This window comes from Clarias gariepinus, chromosome 7 (genome assembly GCF_024256425.1).
Source record: "Clarias gariepinus isolate MV-2021 ecotype Netherlands chromosome 7, CGAR_prim_01v2, whole genome shotgun sequence".
Lineage (NCBI taxonomy): Eukaryota > Metazoa > Chordata > Actinopteri > Siluriformes > Clariidae > Clarias > Clarias gariepinus.
Window position 1 is genome coordinate 28,556,641 of NC_071106.1, and position 20,376 is coordinate 28,577,016.

Sequence of the window (20,376 nt, forward strand, 5' to 3'; positions counted from 1 at the left end):
GTTCTCTTGTAACACTTGCCCTTTTCTATTTTCATGTTGCAGGTACAATGCTATTTATAAAGATGTGTAAAAACTGTTTAAAAGACCTACCTGCATAACCGAGAAGTGGTAATGAATGTAGGCCCCAGATGAAACAGTATCTAAGAAAGTCAGAGAGTCAGCATTTAGCCAGAAACGCATACACAAATATTATGGGGGAAAAGTATAACACATGTATTTATCCATATTACATTTAAAAGTGTCATTTTAATTGCATTGAGCTGTTATTACACACACTTTTATACTGAGGATAACACACATCAACAGCATGGGTAATCAGCATGGCACTTGGGAGCAAATAAGACAGTTCCAATAAGGAGACTGGGTTCTACTGCTACTTCTACCTCATTCATCACAACTTTAGGATTCCTACAGGGGTGATGGTAGGACAGCCGACCACATAAGAACGCTATAATTTCTTAGATTCTAATTTAGAAAATTCTATAAGTGGCACAATGTTACATGCTGGAATCATAAAGGAGTTGACTGGCCCATGGTGCAGTCTCTCCCAGTAGGGTCAGTTTGGCAATGACCTGCTGACGAGAGTAAATGACCTGGTGGAGCTGGTAAGATGTGCTTAGTTCATTTCCACTCTCAACCTCACAAAAGACTACTGGCAAGTGGCCTTGGCACCTGCACCTGAGGCAAAAGATAAAATAGGCTTTAAAACCATTAGGGAACCCAGCTAAGTGCTAAGTTTAAATACTAAGTGCTCCCCTCAAACTGTATGGTACCCCTGCCACCTTTCAGAGGTGGACACATATTGTCCTGTGCTCCACCATATGTAAACAACCACTTACTCAGTTACTGGAAGTCAGACTCGCCATGGATGCTGAAGGAGAGGGGTTTCTTCTTTTAATGTTACTGCTACAGTAGCATGTTCATATGCAACAAGTATAGTAGATATATATAGTACAGTAAAATCACTATAATGCTTTGAAAGGTAACATGTACTTTTGTTAATTTAGTTATAACTTCCCTCCTAATTTAACATGAGGACTTTTGCTACTGAATGCTGCTGATTACGTTATGAGGCATTCCCAGTGCTTAAGAACCAATTACAACCTAATAAAAGATTTTCAGAATCGAATACTAAGGCATTACCAAGGTGTTAACAAAAAATTTAGTAGAGATACACCAGCCGAAAGTTTTGAACATGCTTTAATTTTCCTTCACTGATGAACACTTTAACAGAATTCTAACAGAATTTACACTAAGCCCAAAAGAGGCTGTAAGGAGCTGTTGCCAACCTCCACTAAGTTTTCCAGAGGTTGTAATGAATTTGCATCTGTGGCGATTTGGTAACAAATTTGCCTGAATGGAATTCGGTTATTAGACCGGATTGTGTACTGTGCCCATACAGGATTTTGAGGGAGAACAACACCCAGTCCTGTATGTGAGCAGAAAATTCAGGATAAACTACCACTGAATATGCTACCTTGTGATGGATGGTAAGGGTGAATAAAACTAACCCTTGCATAACATGCTAGTTTCTCTTTATACAGGACTGCTCCTCGGTCTGGCAATGGAATAGGATGGAGTGCACAGCGCTTGGATTTCATTACTTAGCTAATCTGAAGGCATATCATCAATTTATCAAGCAAAATAACCCAGCAACTACCACTTCAGCACCACTGAGTTGAAGACTAGACTTTAGCCACTGCTTCATTCATCATACCTTTCACCTGAGCAGGGGTGCGTTTCCCAAAAGCATCGTTAGCCAACTATGGTCGCAAGTTCTGTCGGTACCAACATAGTTCAACAATTCGGTGTTTCTCGAAAACATAGTTCAAACGAACATTCGAAAACAGCGTCGCAAACTTACGTGGTTGGAACTACAGCCTTTGACCTGTGGTTAGAAGCATAGTTCCCTGCCGCGGCTGGGTGTGTTCTATTCACAGTTAACGACCCTACGCTCTATTAGTTTCTAAAAATTTTCCCAACCACTTTGAGCGATTTGGAAAACTTAATGTTTCGGTGCTCAGATATTAGGCTATTCATTTTTGGTTATTTTGATTACAAATTCACTTCGAAACGATATAACAGCGATACCATCGCAATTATTCTCCCTTCTAAGTGCCCTACGAAAGCATTATTTATGTTCCGGTTGGAACACAGCCTTGGTTTCGTTTGTGCGAAGAAAAGTTGAGTTTTTAAGTGAGTATCTTTGTTGTGCTCTCAGAAGTAGAAGTAGAATATGGACTATTCATAGGTTTAAAAATATATATATCCTCATCAGAAGTGTCATCTTCGTCATTCACAGCAGCACCAGAAAGACCCCCTCTTCCTCATCAAAAAGCGGGAAATTTTCCTTGACTGCAATGTTGTGGACAATTGCAGTAACTACAATTACATAGCAGCTTTTGGAGGGGTTCAGTTTCAGGCCACCACTGGACTTGCTTGTTTGGTCACACTTGCAAAGTCCCTCCACTTGTTTCTGACTTCCTCTGGGCTTCTCTCATACCCATTTCCAGAAGCATTAATTTTTTGTGCGATTTCATTCCATGCTTTTTTTTTTTTTGTCAGAATTTGTAACTGTGTTTTTTAATTTGGAGAAAAACAAGATTTGATTGTTTTCCACCTCCTCCAAAAGAACTGCAAGCTTTTTTGTAGTAAATTGTGGTTTCTGTGTAATTTTTTTTACATCAACTCTCATTAAAACATGGCTTTATGTAAAGGGACTTATATAGGAAATAATCTTGAGCAAAATAGGTAACAGGTGTTCACAACACAATCCCAGCATTTTCAAAACCCATAATTTATTTTTATTTTAATTGTACTTATGTATCAATACCAAATAAAAATGAGTTCAAATGAAATATAACTAAAAGTTATAGACTTTGTTATTCGAAAAGAGCACATTTAAACTGTGTATGCCTATATATGTTTTATTGTACAAATAATGAATGTTGGGTTCGTGACATTATTACACCACTTCTACGTAACGTCACTGCAAAAAAACAAATTGAATGTGAGCCAAAGAGAGAGAAAAAACACTTTACAGTACGGGGCGATATGTGCCTATGGCACTACTCCGCCATTGTATCGAAGAAGAAGAAGAACGACAGATTTACCCAACATGGTTCTAACGATGGAAGTGCAACACAGGTACTATGGTGTTGGGAAACAGTCGTGACTAGTTAGTTATTTTCTTCAACGTTGCATCGTACAACGGTGGTTAAGCAAAGAGCTACATCGTTGTACGGGAAACGCACACCAGGATGTGTTCTATGCCATTCACTCTTTCTCTCCCACTCTTGGGTCAATAAAAGAGTACATTTCTCTGAACTCAAGGTCTGTGTTTTATTTGTCTTGAACCCCTGCTAAGCTATCACAAGACCAAAATGTGAGACAGAGGGCCATTTTGGATTGGGGCCATTTAGTGATGGAAAGGGAGAGCACCCAGTGCCATACATTTACCGCAAACTTTCTGTTAGAGCAACCAAGCATAGCACAATCAAGAAATTATGGCTCCCATTCAAGTGGAGATCCTTTAACTCCAGTATCATTTACTGGGGTTCCCTTATGTCATCTGTTCAGATCACACCCCACTCTATAATGGGTCCACCAAATCAAGGATATCAATGTACGGTTCACTCTTAAGTATTGATTTTGGATCATTTTTACATATGGTCAAAGAATGCTTGATTGTTTACACATACAGGCAGGATGTATAAAGCATAAAGTATGCTATGCATAAACCCAAACAACCAGGCAATAAGAATGTTTTTTAGTACCTCTTGAATCTCCATCATCCCAGAACAGTTCGCCTGATGCCTGGTTACTATCATCGAGAGCAATGATCAGGCCCATAGGAGATCGACGACTGCAGAAAAAAATGTTTTCATCATACACTAATTTATAAGAAACATAATAAATGACATTGAAAAGCAGAGCCTCAGAAGTACAGACTCTACAACATGACAGGTCAACAGGAGGTTATATATTTCATATACTACTGTACATAACTAAGGACGAATAAATTTATGTTTATTACATACAACCATATAGCAGTTACTAAGGATGCCTTTACAGCAGATTCATAAATTTTGAAAAAAATAAATCTTACTAAGCTCATTAGAAAATATTTCAGGAAAGTAAAAAAAATAAATAAATAAACAAGTATCTGTATGAGCAGAAATATGACTGAGACCAGCTGTGAATTTGTTGTATGTAGCTGGGGCTGATGAACTACCAGAGCCAAAATTGACACACCGTTTTGACCACGATGTCATTTCTACTTGAGTAATTTGAAGTACTATGATTGACTGGTTAATGTCCTTGTGCTTAATCCTGACAAAACAGAAGTACTAGTACTAAGACCACACACAGCTAGAAGAAAGCTTTATGATCACACAGTGACTCTGGATGTCCTTTCTGTTTCATAATGTACAGTGAAGCCTATATAACAGTAAAAGACCTTGGTGTGATTTTAGATTTATATCTGTCATTTAAAGCTCATGTAAATAATCTTATCAGGATAGCATTATTTCATGTCAGAAATATTGCCAAGAAAAAAAAAACATTGTAACTAAATTATGCAGAATGTATGCTTTTATCATCTCTAGGTTGGATCATAGTAACACCTTACTGCCTAAATGTTAAACTAGATGAATCTGGCGGAGCTGGGGCTTGAACCGCCGCTTTTCTGATTTGTAACTCAGAGCCTTAACATACTGAGCCTAATTAAATATACAGTGACCCTATTTATTATGTGACTGTGACCATACCTAACTGTTATCTCTCTCTTTCTCTTCTGTTCTCTCTCTCTTTCTCTCTCTTGCTCTCTTTCTTTCCCTGTCTCTCTCATTGAAGTAACTTATGCTGCTCCTGATCTGCCAGTGCTTTACATTACTGTACTTCACAATCTGATCATTTCAATTTGTACATATTTTCTCACACATTTCAAAAACATTTCTATAATTTTCTTTTAATTTTGCAGAGTTGCTATGTGACAATGACCATTATATTCAAATAAAATTGAATTAAATTGAATCAACCTTATGGACAAAATGTTCACTTTCTGCTTAATATATCCCACTCAATTCCAGGTGCAACTGTAATGAGAAATTGTAACTGTAGCAACACTGACAATCGCCAAATTGTGATAACTAGATCGTTCGATAGAAAGGAGTCAGAACACAAAGTGCATTACTCTTTTGGTGCATAATGGGGGCACTACCTAATATTAGGCCCATTGTTATAAAGGTTAAATGTGATTGTTAAACAAGCATATAGGTAAGAGTCTTCCACTTGTCCATTTCTGCAGAAATTAATATAGTTTAGCTATCAAAAAGTTATTTAACCCTAACTGATGCAGTGAGTAGCTTATCATTTCTTAAAGATATATGTCAGAAGACATCCTGTGGCTATTGCAAAGAGGGGACCCTGTTTCAAAAGGGTTAAATTATTGGTCTACATAGGGAAGAGAAGAAAGCAACTGAGGAAATTGATAAAACAATTAATAAAATTGGGTTAAGCCTTAAAAATAAATTAAAATAAAACCTGGAAGGACATCGCTGAACCATCATTTTTCAGAAATAAATGTTGTCGCTCAATGAAACAGTAAAATCACAGATAAGCAAGGTTGGCAAACCTTACTTTTTTAAGTAACTAATTACATTACAAAAATCAGTTTTTAAAAAGTAATCAGTTACATTACAGTGTTAATTTCTGATAAAAATAACTAGTTAGAGTACGTTTCTATTGCAGACAATGAAAACCCCTTTAAGATTCCTCATGCATGTTGTTTTAGTCAAGACCTTTATAATTATTCTACCATCATTACTTAGCGAAGTTTGGCCCATAATCTGTTAACTAATAATAACCCTATCTCACCTACGCGGTTTTGCGTGGTGGCCGATGATTCACAGCGAGTTTTGGCGCTGTGATCAAGTTTTCATCTTTCCGTGCATTAGTCATCGCATAGTCAAAAAGCATAGGTTAGATAAGGGTATAACTGCAGGAATAACGGGGACTGAGTTGGCGCTTGTAAGCACACACACACACACACACACACACACACACGCACACACACGCACACACACGCACACTAACGGATTGGGAAAGACTCAGGTCTTAAAAAAGTTCTCAATAGGTGAAAGATCTGGACTACAGGCAGGGCAGTTCAGCACCCAGTCTCTTCTACCACAAAGCCTTGCTCTTGTAATAGCTGCAGTTTGTGGTTTTGCAATGTCCTGCTAAATACACAAGGCCTGAATCTGAAATAGACGCAATATAAAACTTTTATACTGTATACCTTTCAGCATTTATAGTGCAAGACTTTAAGTGCAAAACATGCAAGCTTCCCATGTCGTAAGCACTTATGCACTGCTACACCATCAAAGGTGCTGGCTTTTGATCTATATAAAAAGCTGGAAGGTCTCTCTCCTCCCTCTTCTTTAGTCCAGAGGACACAGCGTCCGTGATTTCCAAGAAAGGTAAAATTTGGACTCGTCTGTCCATAGAACACATTTTAAATGAGCCTTGGTCCACAGGAAACAACAATGCTTCTGGACTTGGCCCATGTATTTCTAGGCCCATTTAGTGATGTCAATAACAAAATCATGCCAATAAGTGATGCAGTCTCGTCTGAGGGCCAAAAGATCGCGAGAATCCAACAAAGGTTTTTGGCCTTGTCCCTTATGCACAGATATTTCTCCAGTTTTTATGCAACTTTTGATAATGTTATGCACTGTACATGATGACATTTGCAATTTAACGTTAAGGAACATCGTTCTTTTAAAGTATATTTTTACGCACTCTTTCATATATTGGAGAGCCTCTGCGCATCTTTATTTCTGAGAGGCTGATGCTGGATGTTCTCCCAGCTGAATCTTTAAACAATTTTTTTTTTTTTTTTTTTAGCCCTTTGTTGCCCCTGTCGCAACTTTTTTGAGACCTGTAGCAGGCATTACATTTGAAATGAGCTCATTTAGTGTTACGTGGCACGGTATGGAAAGCCGCACCACGAGATCTTATAATGGTTATAAGAGCCCCGACGCAGGGCTTTAGAGGGGAACAATAAAATAGGAGGCTGTGAGAGTGCTTATGATATGCACTGGAAGACCTCCCCGTTTGGAGATATCATGGGATTATTAATTAAGAGAACTTAAAAGGAAACAAATGAAAACTAATAACACAAAATAAACAGAGCTCCGCCATCTACGTACGAACAAACAGGGCTCTGGAAAACAAAACAAAAACTATATCCTCTCAGGGCGTTTGCCCTTACCGAGAATTTATGTGGAGAGAGAGGGGTTGTGTACACTTTATACTTGAACTGAGAGCGCACGCTACACGGCTGCATGACGCTCTCTCTCTCTCTCTCTCTCGCTGGCATCTTAAGCAGGCAGAGGCAGAGGCTGGGGCTTTGTCTCTGTCTCTTTCTTTCTTTGGCCTTGATACCTTACTGGTGCTACCTAAATGATCGCACGAAGTGCTGAGGTATCAGGACCCTTATATAGACATGCCGCCAGGTGCGGCATATCCTGGCTGATTGTGGCGTTGCCTGGCAACAGTGCAAAGCATTTTTGTGCGGCTCTGCCCCTTGTGAGACCCGCATCGTTACATTTAATGAATAAAAGTATAATATTTCTCAGTTAAAACATTTATGTTATCTATGTTCTATTGTAAATAAAATATTTGATCATATGATTTGAAAATCTTTTAGTCTTCTTAATCTTTTTATCTTTTATTTTATTTATTTTATTCAAATGTAAAAAACTATTTGGGTTGCTATTACACAAACTTTAGACACCATTAATGCTTAATATTTTACAGTTAGAATTTACTCTCAACAAGGCACACCTGTGAATTCAAAACCTTTGCAGGTGACAACATCATGAATCTGAAGAAAGAATGCCAAGAACATGCAAGGCTCTGATCAAAGCTAAATGTTGCTACTTTAGAATGTTTGTAGATCTATTAGTTCTACAACAACTATTGTACAAATCCATATCCATAGTATTGTACACATCCATAAGTTAAGTAAAGAGAAAAGACAGTCTATTACTTTAAGAAATTAATTTCTGTCAATCTGAAAAATCTCAAGAACTTTGTATGTATCCCCAAGTTCACCAACAATATCAAATGATGATACTGTTCCTTTCCATGAAAGAAAGACCAAAAGCTACCTCTGCTGCAGACAATAAATTTATTAGAATGTCCAGCCTCAGAATCCACCAATTTACAGCACCTTAGATTAACATCTAAATAATAAATGTGGTTCCCTCCCATTTTATCCGGGATTGGAACTCGCACTAAATCCAGTGGCTGGGGTTTGGGCAATATCTTAATTATCATCATCGACTTTGGGTAATTCTTATACAATCCAAAGACTCTGTGTATGAATGTGGTATGTTTAGGAAATAAGCAGGGTTACCTATGCACAGTAGTGACTGCAGGTCTCTGGATTGGCAGAATAGATCCACCTCTAATGTGAAGACCCATCTTATCCAGGGGCAGGTGCATTTGAATTGTTTGTTTACGCTCTTTGACTTTCTCCTCCTACCAAATAAAAATATATAAAATAATATATAAATATATAAAATTAGTCTGTGTATGCGTATATATGTGTGTATGTGTGTGAGAGAGAGAGAGAAACCAAATGAAAATGAGACGAATATAGCAATAAAATGACCAAAGATATCTTATTTAGCAAAAAACAAATGAATAACTTGGCGCAATCACATTGTCCAATGGGGACAACAAATGCTTTGTGGTATGGCATCAATAGCATTGCTCATCATCTATACTGCTTTAATTTGTGTCCAGGGTAAACTGGAGCTCATTCCAGGAGACCTAGGGCACTAGATGGGGGACACCCTGGATGCTGTGCCAATCCAACATGGGGAACACAGACATACCCACACTCTTACACTCATTTACACAATATGGGCAATTTGAGAACATCAATTTGCCTAATCTGCATGTCTATGGATAGTGGGAGGAAATCGGAGTACCCAGAGAATACCCACCAAGATTGGGAAGAACGCCGTGCACACTGACCCTGAAGCAGGACTAAATATAATTATTGCTATTATTATACCCTGTGTAGACTCTGTTAGCTACTCTTTATTGTTTATTTTATTACTTTGTTTCTGTTAATTAGTACCTTCAAAAAACTTTAAAACAAGTACTAAGTACCTCAGTACTAAATAAACTAAGTATTACAGTATAAAGTTATTTCATTTTTTTTTTTGGCAGCTATATTAGCTGTGTGTAAAAATTTATTGATTTTCTATGAGCAAAATTGTCAGAATTTGGCCATCCTGTCTGGAGCACTTCCTGTAGCAGCCAGTTTGACTCTGAGCTCCACTATAAAAGAATAAAAGGAGTTATAGAAGAAGTTGTGGTGCATGCATCCTCTGATGGCTTTTATGCATCCTTTTTCTCCTTTGAAAGCTTGACCTGCCCTGCTTCTGCCAGTTTCCACACAGTTGATTGTACCTTTACCTGAAATTCTGTACCTGGATTAGTGGCTAAGCTAATTGTCCTTGTTTGGAACTGCTTCACCTACTGGTAATTCTTTGAGTCTGAGACTGACCTGCTGTGAAACATTAGAACTACATGTTGGGTTTATATACTGAACAAAAATATAAACGCAACACTTTTGTTTTTGCTCCCATTTTTAATGAGATGAACTCAAAGATCTGAAACGTTTTCTACATAAACAAAATAACTATATCTCTCAAATATTGTTCACAAATCTGTCAAAATCCGTTACGATGAAGAACTGGAGTCAAGTCGAGACCCCAATGAGGACGACGAGCATGCAGTTGAGCTTCCCTGAGACTGTTTCTGACAGTTTGTGCAGAAATCCTTTGGTTATGCACTCCGATTGTTTCAGCAGCTGTCCGAGTGGCTGGTCTCAGATGATCATGAAGGTGAACATGCTGAATGTGGAGGACCTGGGCTGGTGTGGTTACACGTCGTTTGCGGTTGTAAGGCTGGTTGGATGTACTGCCAAATCCTCTGAAACACCTTTGGAGACGGCTTATGGTAGAGAAATGAACATTCAATTCACGAGCAACAGCTCTGGTGGACATTCCTGCTGTCAGCATGCCAATTGCATGCTCCCTCAAAACTTGCGACATCTGTGGCATTGTGCTGTGTGATTCAACTGAACCTTTCAAAGTTGCCTTTTACAGGTGGCCAGTCTAAGGCACACCTGTGCAATAATCATGCTGTCTAATCAGCATCTTAATATGGCACACCTGTGATGTGGGATGGATTATCTCGGCAAAGGAGAAGTGCTCACTATCACAGATTTTGACAGATTTGTGAACAATATTTGAAAGATATGGTTAATTTGTATATGAAAAAAATATTTCAGATCTTTGAGTTCATCTCATAAAAAATGGGAGCAAAAACAAAAGTGTTGCGTTTATATTTTTGTTCAGTATATATGAAACCTGCTCTAACCTTATTGTTATCTGTAAATGCCTTAACATGCTTTGACCTTGTTTAGGCTAGCTCTTGCAGTCCTGGCTGCTTTTACCATGTGTACTATGTAACGGCCTTTACCAAACTACCTTTGAAGCAAGGCCATCCTGTGGATATCTTCAGGTTTAACCCTAAAAGTGGTGTATATCATTTGGGCCACCAACTTCTAAATCCCCTTTTTATGTGCAAATTGCTTGAGGAGCTCAAATTTCTCTATTGCCTGAGCCTTTCTTCTGTGCTTCCACTAAGGGAAAAAGTGATTTCTTCCACTTAGAGAAAAAAAGCGATTGCCTAAAGATACAATCTATAATTGGTGCTTATGCAACAACCTCAGCAGCAACCTCATTTCCCCTCTTGTCTATTCCAATCACTCAGCATTCTGTCACGGCTTGGAGCACAAACAATGTTGCACGAGTTTTGTTTGCCAATTTTCCATGAATAATCTAACTTATTTGATTTTAAATTAGCAGTGAGTAATCAAGGAAATGGCCATGTACTGATAAGAGAAAGGTGTGTGTGTGTGTGTGTTTGTGTGTGTGTGAAAGAGAGAGATAGATAGATAGAGAGAGAGAGAGTGAGAGAGAAAGAGAGAGAGAGATCTTACGGTCTCATAGCTGTACCACACAGCATCAGGAATGTATGCTTCCACTGTGTCCACACCCTGCAATGGCACATTTTTTAATGTAATTATAATAATAATAATAATAATAATAATAATAATAATCATTATAAATAATTGTGTCTAAATATTGCATTATTCTTCACTGTGTAAAACAGATTCTATTCTTCCTTATTTGCAAACATCCTTGACCAGATACATTGGTGGTGGTGTGATTTAATTACAAATAATCATGTAAATCAAACAAAACAAGTAGATATGAGTGTGCCTCCATGTATCTTTTGTTTAATTCTTTCTGTGTGTGCATGTGTGCATGCATGCATTTCTTACAGCATCTAATACAGGTGTAATAAGCAAATGTGCTCCCCAAAGGAACTGACGATCCACTGTCCATGTTGCACTGTCTGAGTAGAATCTAAAATAAAATACAAAAAGTAATTTTGCTTACAAACTTAAAATGAATGCCCAATGTTGTACCCCTATATCAATTTAATTGATCAATTAATTAAAATTATTATTAAAAAAAAAACTATTTACAAAACCTTCAGGCATTTACAGTGGTGTGAAAAACTATTTCCCCCCTTCCTAATTTCTTATTCTTTTGTATGTTTGTCACACAAAATGTTTCTGATCAAACACATTTAACTATTAGTCAAAGATAACACAAGTACACACAAAATGCAGTTTTTAAATGATGGTTTTTTTTAATTTAGGGAGAAAAAAAATCCAAAATCCTTTACCCTGTGTGAAAAAGTAATTGCCCCCTGAACCTAATAACTGGTTGGGCCCCCCTTAGCAGCAATAACTGCAATCAAGCGTTTGAGATAACTTGCAACGAGTCTTTTACAGCAATCTGGAGGAATTTTGGCCCACCCATCTTGGCAGAATTGTTGTAATTCAGCTTTATTTGAGGGTTTTCTAGCATGAACCACCTTTTTAAGGTCATGCCACAACATCTCAATAGGATTCAGGTCAGGACTCCAAAGTCTTCATTTTGTTTTTTTTCAGCCATTCAGAGGTGGATTTGCTGGTGTGTTTTGGGTCATTGTCCTGCTGCAGCACCCAAGATCGCTTCAGCTTGAGTTGACGAACAGATGGCCGGACATTCTCCTTCAGGATTTTTTGGTAGACAGTAGAATTCATGGTTCCATCTATCACAGCAAGCCTTTCAGGTCCTGAAGCAGCAAAACAACCCCAGACCATCACACTACCACCACCATATCATACTTTTGGTATGATTTTCTTTTTCTGAAATGCTGTGTTACTTTTACGCCAGATGTAACGTGACACGCACCTTCCAAAAAGTTCAACTTTTGTCTTGTCGGTCCACAAGGTATTTTCCCAAAAGTCTTGGCAATCATTGAAATGTTTTTTAGCAAAATTGAGCCTTAATGTTCTTTTTGCCTAAAAGTGGTTTGCGCCTTGGAAATCTGCCATGCAGGCCGTTTTTGCCCAGTCTCTTTCTTATGGTGGAGTCGTGAACACTGACCTTAATTGAGGCAAGTGAGGCCTGCAGTTCTTTAGATGTTGTCCTGGAGTCTTTTGTGGCCTCTCGGATGAGTTGTCTCTGCGCTCTTGGGGTAATTCACCAGGGTTCACCACTGTTCCATGTTTTTGCCATTTGTGGATATAGCTCTCACTGTGGTTCGCTGGAGTCCCAAAGCTTTAGAAATGGCTTTAAAACCTTTACCAGACTGATAGATCTCAATTACTTTTGTTCTCATTTGTTCCTGAATTTTTTTGGATCTTGGCATGATGTCTAGCTTTTGAGGTGCTTTTGGTCTACTTCTCTGTGTCAGGTAGCTCCTACAGTATTTAAGTGATTTCTTGATTGAAACAGGTGTGGCAGTAATCAGGCCTGGGGGTGACTACAGAAATTGAACTCAGGTGTAATAAACCATAGTTAAGTTATTTTTTAACAAGGGGGGCAATCACTTTTTCACACAGGGCCATGTAGATTTGGAGTTTTTTTCCCCCCTTAATAACGTAAACCTTCATTTAAAAACTGCATTTTGTGTTCAATTATGTTATCTTTGACTAATAGTTAACGGTTTTTGATGAGCAGAAACATTTAAGTGTGACAAACATGCAAAAGAATAAGAAATCAGGAAGGGGGCAAATAGTTTTTTAAATTATATACTTAAACCTGTACCACACTGTAACAAGCTGCTGGCTTTGTTTGATGTCAAAAGTGTTTTTTTTTTTTTCTAATTCAAGTTCAGGATGAATAATGATGTTTTAGCATTCTACTTGAGAATAATAACTATTAAACATCTCGGGTTACTTTGCGGTTACCCTGTTCCATAAAAAAGCGGGAACGAGATGCTGCGTGAAAATGCTATGGGAACATCTTTCTGTATTGCTGGTTGTGAAGCATGTGTGTATCAAACACACCAAATCTTGGCATATATAACCTCGGTCAGGTGACTTAATTTGATGAAGCGCACCTGCAGGTTATAAATAGGAGTGAACCGAAAACATTCCTCAGATCAATTTTGTCTGAAAGGACGTCCGGTCGCGCAAGCAGTGTGGCATTGGAGCGCAGCATCTCGTTCCCGCTTTTTCAGGGAACAGGATTACAGCAAAGTAACCCAAGATGTTCCCTTTTAAAAGCTACACTCGCTGCTGCGTGAAAACGCTATGGTAATGAGACTACCCCCAAGGTTGTGTAGCGTGTGCGCACAAAAGCCAAGGAGGTCTCAAAGCTAGCTCTCGGAGGCTGACTCGAGGACCCATGAGCCCGGAGTACTATAGAATCTCACAAATGTGGGCAGAGAGGACCATCGCACACTTGCTGCAGGGGAACTGCCAGCGCAACAGATGAGGCAATCCCCCTGGTCAAATGAGCCCTGATTCCTAGAGGCGAAATGTGACCATGTGCCTCGTAGGCTAGGGCAATAGCATCTCTCACCCAATGTGACAGTGTTTGGCATAAAAAAGGCTGCTCTGACTTATGCCACTGGCTAGTGCGGTGGACATAAATCTAAAAAGTGCGTACTGAAGACAGTAAGTGTAACCTAGTAAGGAAAAACCTGAAAAAACAGAAAGTAAAAGACAGAAAAAACCCAACATTTCTTGAAGACCGGTGTTGTCCGAAACACCAGTGGTGGCGGAGCAAGAACACCGACCTCCTGGGGGTGCCAGGGAAACCACTTCATCCTTAAGAGAAATTCTACGTGCCCCTCCCTGGGGGGAGGCACCCCCACGGTCCTGGGTGAATGAGTCTCAGGACTTCTTTGTGAAGACAGTACGTAGGTCCGACTTCTTTGAGGCGGATTGCGAAGGGTGGCACGCTGCACCCCAGTCTTACAAGTGGGTGCCCGGCTCATAACGCTATTTTTCTGTGCTTCAAGCCTAGCGAGAGTCAGAGCCAGTCGGGACTGGTGGTCCCGACTCTTGAGCACGGCAGGGAAGGAATTTCCCGAAGGCTTGTTTATATAATTTCGCCTCCTGAACCTAGTGGGAGGCGAATGTTAAAAGGCGTCGCCAAACAGGCTGGAGGGCGAGATGCACGCCTACCAGATTGCACTGTTTAACCCAGGAATGCGTCGTGGCTCGCGGTTCTGCTTAAAGAATGCAAGCCGCGCGAAGCATTCGAAACAACGGTGTGGAAATCGTGCTCCGAAAGAGCACAGGTACGGATCTCCTAACAAACTCCACCATATCAGTGAGTTAATACTTTTAAATTCGCTTGCACACATCACACGCAATTACAAAACGGTTCTGAAAAAAAACGATTTGAAGAATGTTTCCAGTCCACTCCTATTTATAACCTGCAGGTGCGCTTCATCAAATGCGCTTCATGACAGCATTTTCACGCAGCATCGAGTGTAGCTTTTGAAAGGGAACATGTTGGTTAATTTGTTATTATTATTATTATTATTATTATTAAAATAACAACAACATTTAGGTAGTAAACTCACTCATGCATGACTGGTCTCACTACAGTGTCACCATTGATGTAGGCTTTATAGAAGAGTGTGTAAAGGTATGGCAGGAGTGTGTAGCGGATGCTCAGGTAGTATTTGGAACTTTTGACCAGGACAGAGTTGGCACCAAATGCTGCAGGATCCTGAGCCTTGAAAAAAAAAAAAAAATATTATTATTATTATTATTATTATTGTTACGGGATTCTGGACAGTGTCATGCTGAATTTGGTAAACTTATATCACAAGGAGCTTCTTACTCCAGGTCGAGCAAACACTCAATCAGGAAAAAAAAAAAAAAAAAAAAAAGATTGATTATAAAAACCCTAAGATAGACTGCACTAAGTGTACAGTTACCCCTGATGTCAAGACTGGGTGTAGTTTCTGTATTCAAATGATAGCTGAAAATAGCCTCTCTATAAATTCAAAACTTAAAAAGCAGGAAAAGGAAGGAAAAGATGGAACAAAAGGTGGTAGTGTGTCCTGTGAGGGAAGGAAATCATTTGGGGGAATTTAGTCTTTTTGAAGCAGGTGGCTCAGGTGTACAAAGAGGTATCTCATATTTGATTTTGCTTACTGAGGCACTTAAATGCACAAATTAAGTTACTTGGAAGACACAACTAGGACTCATGGCCACCTTGCTTTGAACCAGGGCGAAATTGTATCAGACCACTGTGGAAGCCATGGATTGCCAAGAGCAAACACTTTGTTTTACCACAAGGTTGCTCATGAGTGTACTTGCAACCAGATTATCTTGGGACATTTTGTGATAAAAAAAAGGCAGCCTATATTTTGAACACTCAAGAAAAGAGATGAGCATAGGTGTCACTTCTTCACCACTTGGTAGTGAGTTGGATTTATTGCACAGGATATATAAAGGGAAAACCAAGGGGAGCCTTCTGGAATGTTTAGGAGAATCCAACCGAAGCCTCTGTGAGAGTTTAATTTACCTCCTACCATGAAAAATGTAAAAAATGTACCATGTAGCAAGTGAAATGTACAGTATAAATAGACCATTACTATTTTCCAGATATAAAGGCAGAACCCTATAAGAAACTATGGACAAAAGAATGAGCAAAATCATGGCAATACCCTTTGGATGTGCAGGTGGTGGATACAAAGGGCCCCAAAAATTTGTAAACACACTTTAACAGTTGCCTATCTGTTATTTATGCCTTTTTATAAACTTAAATTAAATTATGGCAGCAATGTGTAGTATTGTTTCCTCTAAAAGCGTCAGTAGTCACACCATTGTTGATGCTATCACATGACCCTGATTTTTTTGTTCGTATATTTTTTATGTTAAAGTGTATATACTGTATAATTTTGGGCCCCTCTGTTGAGTGGTTACTAGCATGGTGGTCCCATATTGCTTATTTATTTTTCATTTATTTCTATTTATTATTGTTTTTTAAATACACACAATATGAACGGTTACATAGTATGTGGAATATGAGTAATTGTGTATGTTCTAACACCCAAATAAACTGCCCTCATCAGCACTGGTACAATGGTGAGCAGGACATTGTGAAGGACACTACTCAGTATTTCTTGATCCACTGAACTTTTGTAAAGTTCAAGAAATACTAAATGTATTCAATTTAAAATTCAGTTATCTAACATTATAATAACAGTTATAAGACATATTTCATCAAGTACTATGCATCAATCAGTAACCACAGAATAAAAAAAAAAAACAGGAAAAGGTATTCATGTATGAAACTTTGCTGTTCATAGTATTACTGTTTTAGCCTGACATATATATATATTTTTTTGGTGCATATACTTACTTTGTAGTATTGAGCATTGTGATTGCGACTAAATGGATAAAAAGCCCCAACTTGCATCCATCGTGTGCATAGCTCCTCAGTTGTGTCATCAAAAAAGCCACAGATATCTGCACCGATCTGTGTGAAAACATAAATATAAACAAAAGATTCACCATATTTTTTATATAGTATGTGTAAATATTGAGTAATATTGAGTAAGTCTCTCTTTTGCCATGAAAACAGTAATGACCCATGTGTTCTGACACCTCCCTAACCTTTTTCTCAATTTGAGCCACAGTAGCTTTTTTATTGTATCAGACTACCCCTCTTTCACTCCCTATCTGCATCAGTGTCCTTTACCAGGTTTCTTTCCTTGGATCATTTTTGGTATGCCATGACCAGTAGCCTGGAAACATCCCACAGAAGCTGCACTTTTATTTTTTTCATCAATTTCCTGAACATTGTAAATTTATCAATTAATTGCACTTAATTAATTTAGATTTTTTTTTCTTTCAAAATTGATGTTAGGCTTTTATATCAATTAACACACTATGAAAAAAATAGTGAAAAGTGTACTTGCACATGAAGTTAATGTAGTGATGTCAGATACAGGTAGTCTCTGCCTCATGAACGAGTTGTGTTCCAGGAGCATGTTTGTAAGTCAGATTTGTTCTTATGTCGGACAAAGTGAGTCTTATACGCCTTTGACATGAATATACAATGTAAAGCATACCAATCCACTTTACTAAATCTCTGTCGTCTTTCCCCAGACTGCCATCATGTAGCCAAAAACTGTAACTGCTACTAAGAAAATTAATCTCAAACATGAAATATAACAGTGTTATATTTTCTAGCTTGCTTTTTCTACCATGCTTCCAGACTGATTAATTGAAACCAGTAAGAATAAGTAATTTCTTCCACACACATGCTTGGCAATAGTCAAACAGCTCACTTTTGACAGCCAAAAATATTGACAAAAGCATATTCTATTTTTTTTTCTTAACATTTGTATGTTGTTTTAGTCGTTCGGCTGTTCCTGTTGAGGGGTAAGAACGTGGTAGTTGGTTAAAACACTTAGGGGCTACAGTATCTTTGATGAAAAGGTTTTTGTAAATGAAATTATGTTGTAGCAACACAGAACAGAATATGTACACAAATGGTAGATGGTTTTCTTCACAAAAAGTTTATTGCAAAATAAATGTTTGTTGGTAAATTAATATTAAAAATAAGAAAAAACAGAGTCATGTCAGATTCTCGTGGACTCTCATTTGAGACCCACCCCCACACTTAGTGCTCCATTCACATGCAAGATTTATGAAAACGACTCTGTTCAGATGTAAGTAAATGTTAATTGCTGTGTTGTTGGTGGAGTGATGTGCTGATGCATGCCTGTGTTGCCTCTGCGCCTTTAAATTGCGAGGGGAATCCTGGATGCCATTTTCTCCCATAGCTGTTTTTTACTGAATTGGACTCTAAACTCTGTTTTGTTGAGGATTTTCAAAAAATTAGGATTAGTCACGTGCAGGACAGCTTTACAAGCTAGCCATTTTCTAGCTTGCTTTTTATACCATGCTTCCCCACTGATTAATTGAAACCAGTAAGGATAAGTCATTTCTTCCACACACATGCTTGGCAATAGTCAATAGTCAGCCCCATGTAGAGACCAAATCACACTGTCACAGAGAGCAAAGATTTCCAGGATCTAAGAAATATTCTGACATTTTCACCTCTACTCAGTCATAAAGACATCACAGAGCACCACAGAGTGACTCCTCCAGGTGTGGTTGTGCACAGCTGACAATAGATTGTGCACAGATTTCCTGAACAATATGTAGATTGTCTGAGGAACTCAAGACCTTGACATGGGTGCAAACCACGAGTCATACAGAGTTTAGAGAATTGTGGTAATCTTGGTACCAAAGTCAGATTCTGTGTGATGTCTAATGTTTCCATTAAGATTGCACCAATTTTTAACACAAACAGGCTTTTAGTCAGGTAAAAGTGGTTTTGTGTGTAGGGCCTGTTGTTGCATTCACCATACTTTTCTCTCTCTTTCTCATTCAGACCAATGCATTAGACAAAGTACTGAAGATGTTTTGCTTGATGGAGCTACAGTCTGTCAGTGAAAGGGATGAAGTACATTACCATAGAAAACTGACTAGCCATGAAGTGGACGGTCCTCATGCTCTGCTACTGGGGAACCCTTTAATCCTCTGTTTGTATCATGCCCTGGTCCAGTTGCTCCACTATATGAACATGTGGATCACTCATTGGTATCTAAAGCTTCAGCCATTTAAATTCAAATTGGTCCATAGGCAGGGTTCACAAGATGGCTGTGGAGGACTGGGGTATGGTTGAGCATTACCTGCATTAGTAGATAGGTTGGTAAAGCCATCAGGTAATGCTTTCCACCTGTGCCTCATTATGCAAATTCATTTATACAGGTGCATCTCAATAAATTAGAATGTCATCCAAAAGATTTTTAACACAAATGTTAAACTACTGAAAAGTATGGACATGTACAGCGCTGTCTTTGTTTAACAGGCTTCCTTCCCATCCAAGAATGGAAAGATGGCAGTTCCTTCCTCGAAATATTTTGTTCATCTATGCAAAAGTATTGAATAAGCCATGCTATTCAATATCCCTATTCAAGCAGCTGGCGAAACACAGACAGACAGACGGAACACGTGACAGGACACACAAACTACGCGGGGAGCTAAAACAGGACACATGACGAGACTAGACCCCCAACGAGACGGGAGACACTGAGAGAAGGGACTAGGGCTAAAGACATGGCAATCAGCTAGACATTGCTTTTAGCTAAACATGGTTAAGAGCACTTAAATATGGCAGTTAGCTACACATTCATCTAGCTAAGCATGTCTTTAGCCCAACATGCACTAAGCTACACTTACCTAATAGCTCAACACAACACTAGGGAATTGGGGCACAGAAACACAGAGGCAGAGGATACCCAGTGGCTAGGCTAGGGGACACTCAAAGGCTAGGCTAGGGGACACTCAAAGGCTAGGCTAGGCTCACTGGAAAACTAGGGAGGCAGGAAACACAGAATGGCTAGAGACCCAAAGGGGCTATGGCTAGAAGCTCAACATAGACTTTAGCTAAACACACTCCTAGCCAAACACACACCTATCTACTTACCCGTTTTAGCTAAACACACAAGAAAACAAGGGGACAACAACCACAAAACTCACAACACCACACATGACATGACATGACTGAATCAGCTCCACCAACATAGACACACAAAACATATACAGAAAACATTGCCAATATGAGAGCCCAAGTCAACAAAACAAAACAAAACAAACCGCCCACACAAATGACAGCAGTTTTAACTAATAATGCTCGACCCAGTTTCCCAGACTAAACATCTATTTATAGTTGGATTAATGGCTACCTCGGCTCAGGTGTGCACTCACATCACCTGACCGAGGTGCCATCTGGGAAACTGAGTCAGCCAACAAAAACTACAAATGAAAAACAGCGACCTCTAGTGGTGGTCCCTTACACTAGCTTTCCTTACTTTTGCCAAACCTACCATTATATACACAAA

General features: G+C 38.8%; 1 protein-coding gene across 1 annotated transcript in view; it reads right to left on the reverse strand.

Moving 5' to 3' along the window:
• The window catches only part of si (sucrase-isomaltase (alpha-glucosidase)), a 187,492-nt gene that overhangs the window by 101,096 nt on the left and 66,020 nt on the right, over positions 1–20,376 (reverse strand). The window contains exons 17-23 of the mRNA XM_053500142.1: positions 16,821–16,937; positions 15,028–15,182; positions 11,435–11,519; positions 11,090–11,146; positions 8,423–8,547; positions 3,777–3,865; positions 91–140 (exon numbers count right to left, since the gene is read on the reverse strand). Of these exons, the coding sequence (XP_053356117.1) occupies positions 91–140; positions 3,777–3,865; positions 8,423–8,547; positions 11,090–11,146; positions 11,435–11,519; positions 15,028–15,182; positions 16,821–16,937 (678 nt within the window). The remainder of the gene's footprint in view (positions 1–90; positions 141–3,776; positions 3,866–8,422; positions 8,548–11,089; positions 11,147–11,434; positions 11,520–15,027; positions 15,183–16,820; positions 16,938–20,376) is intronic.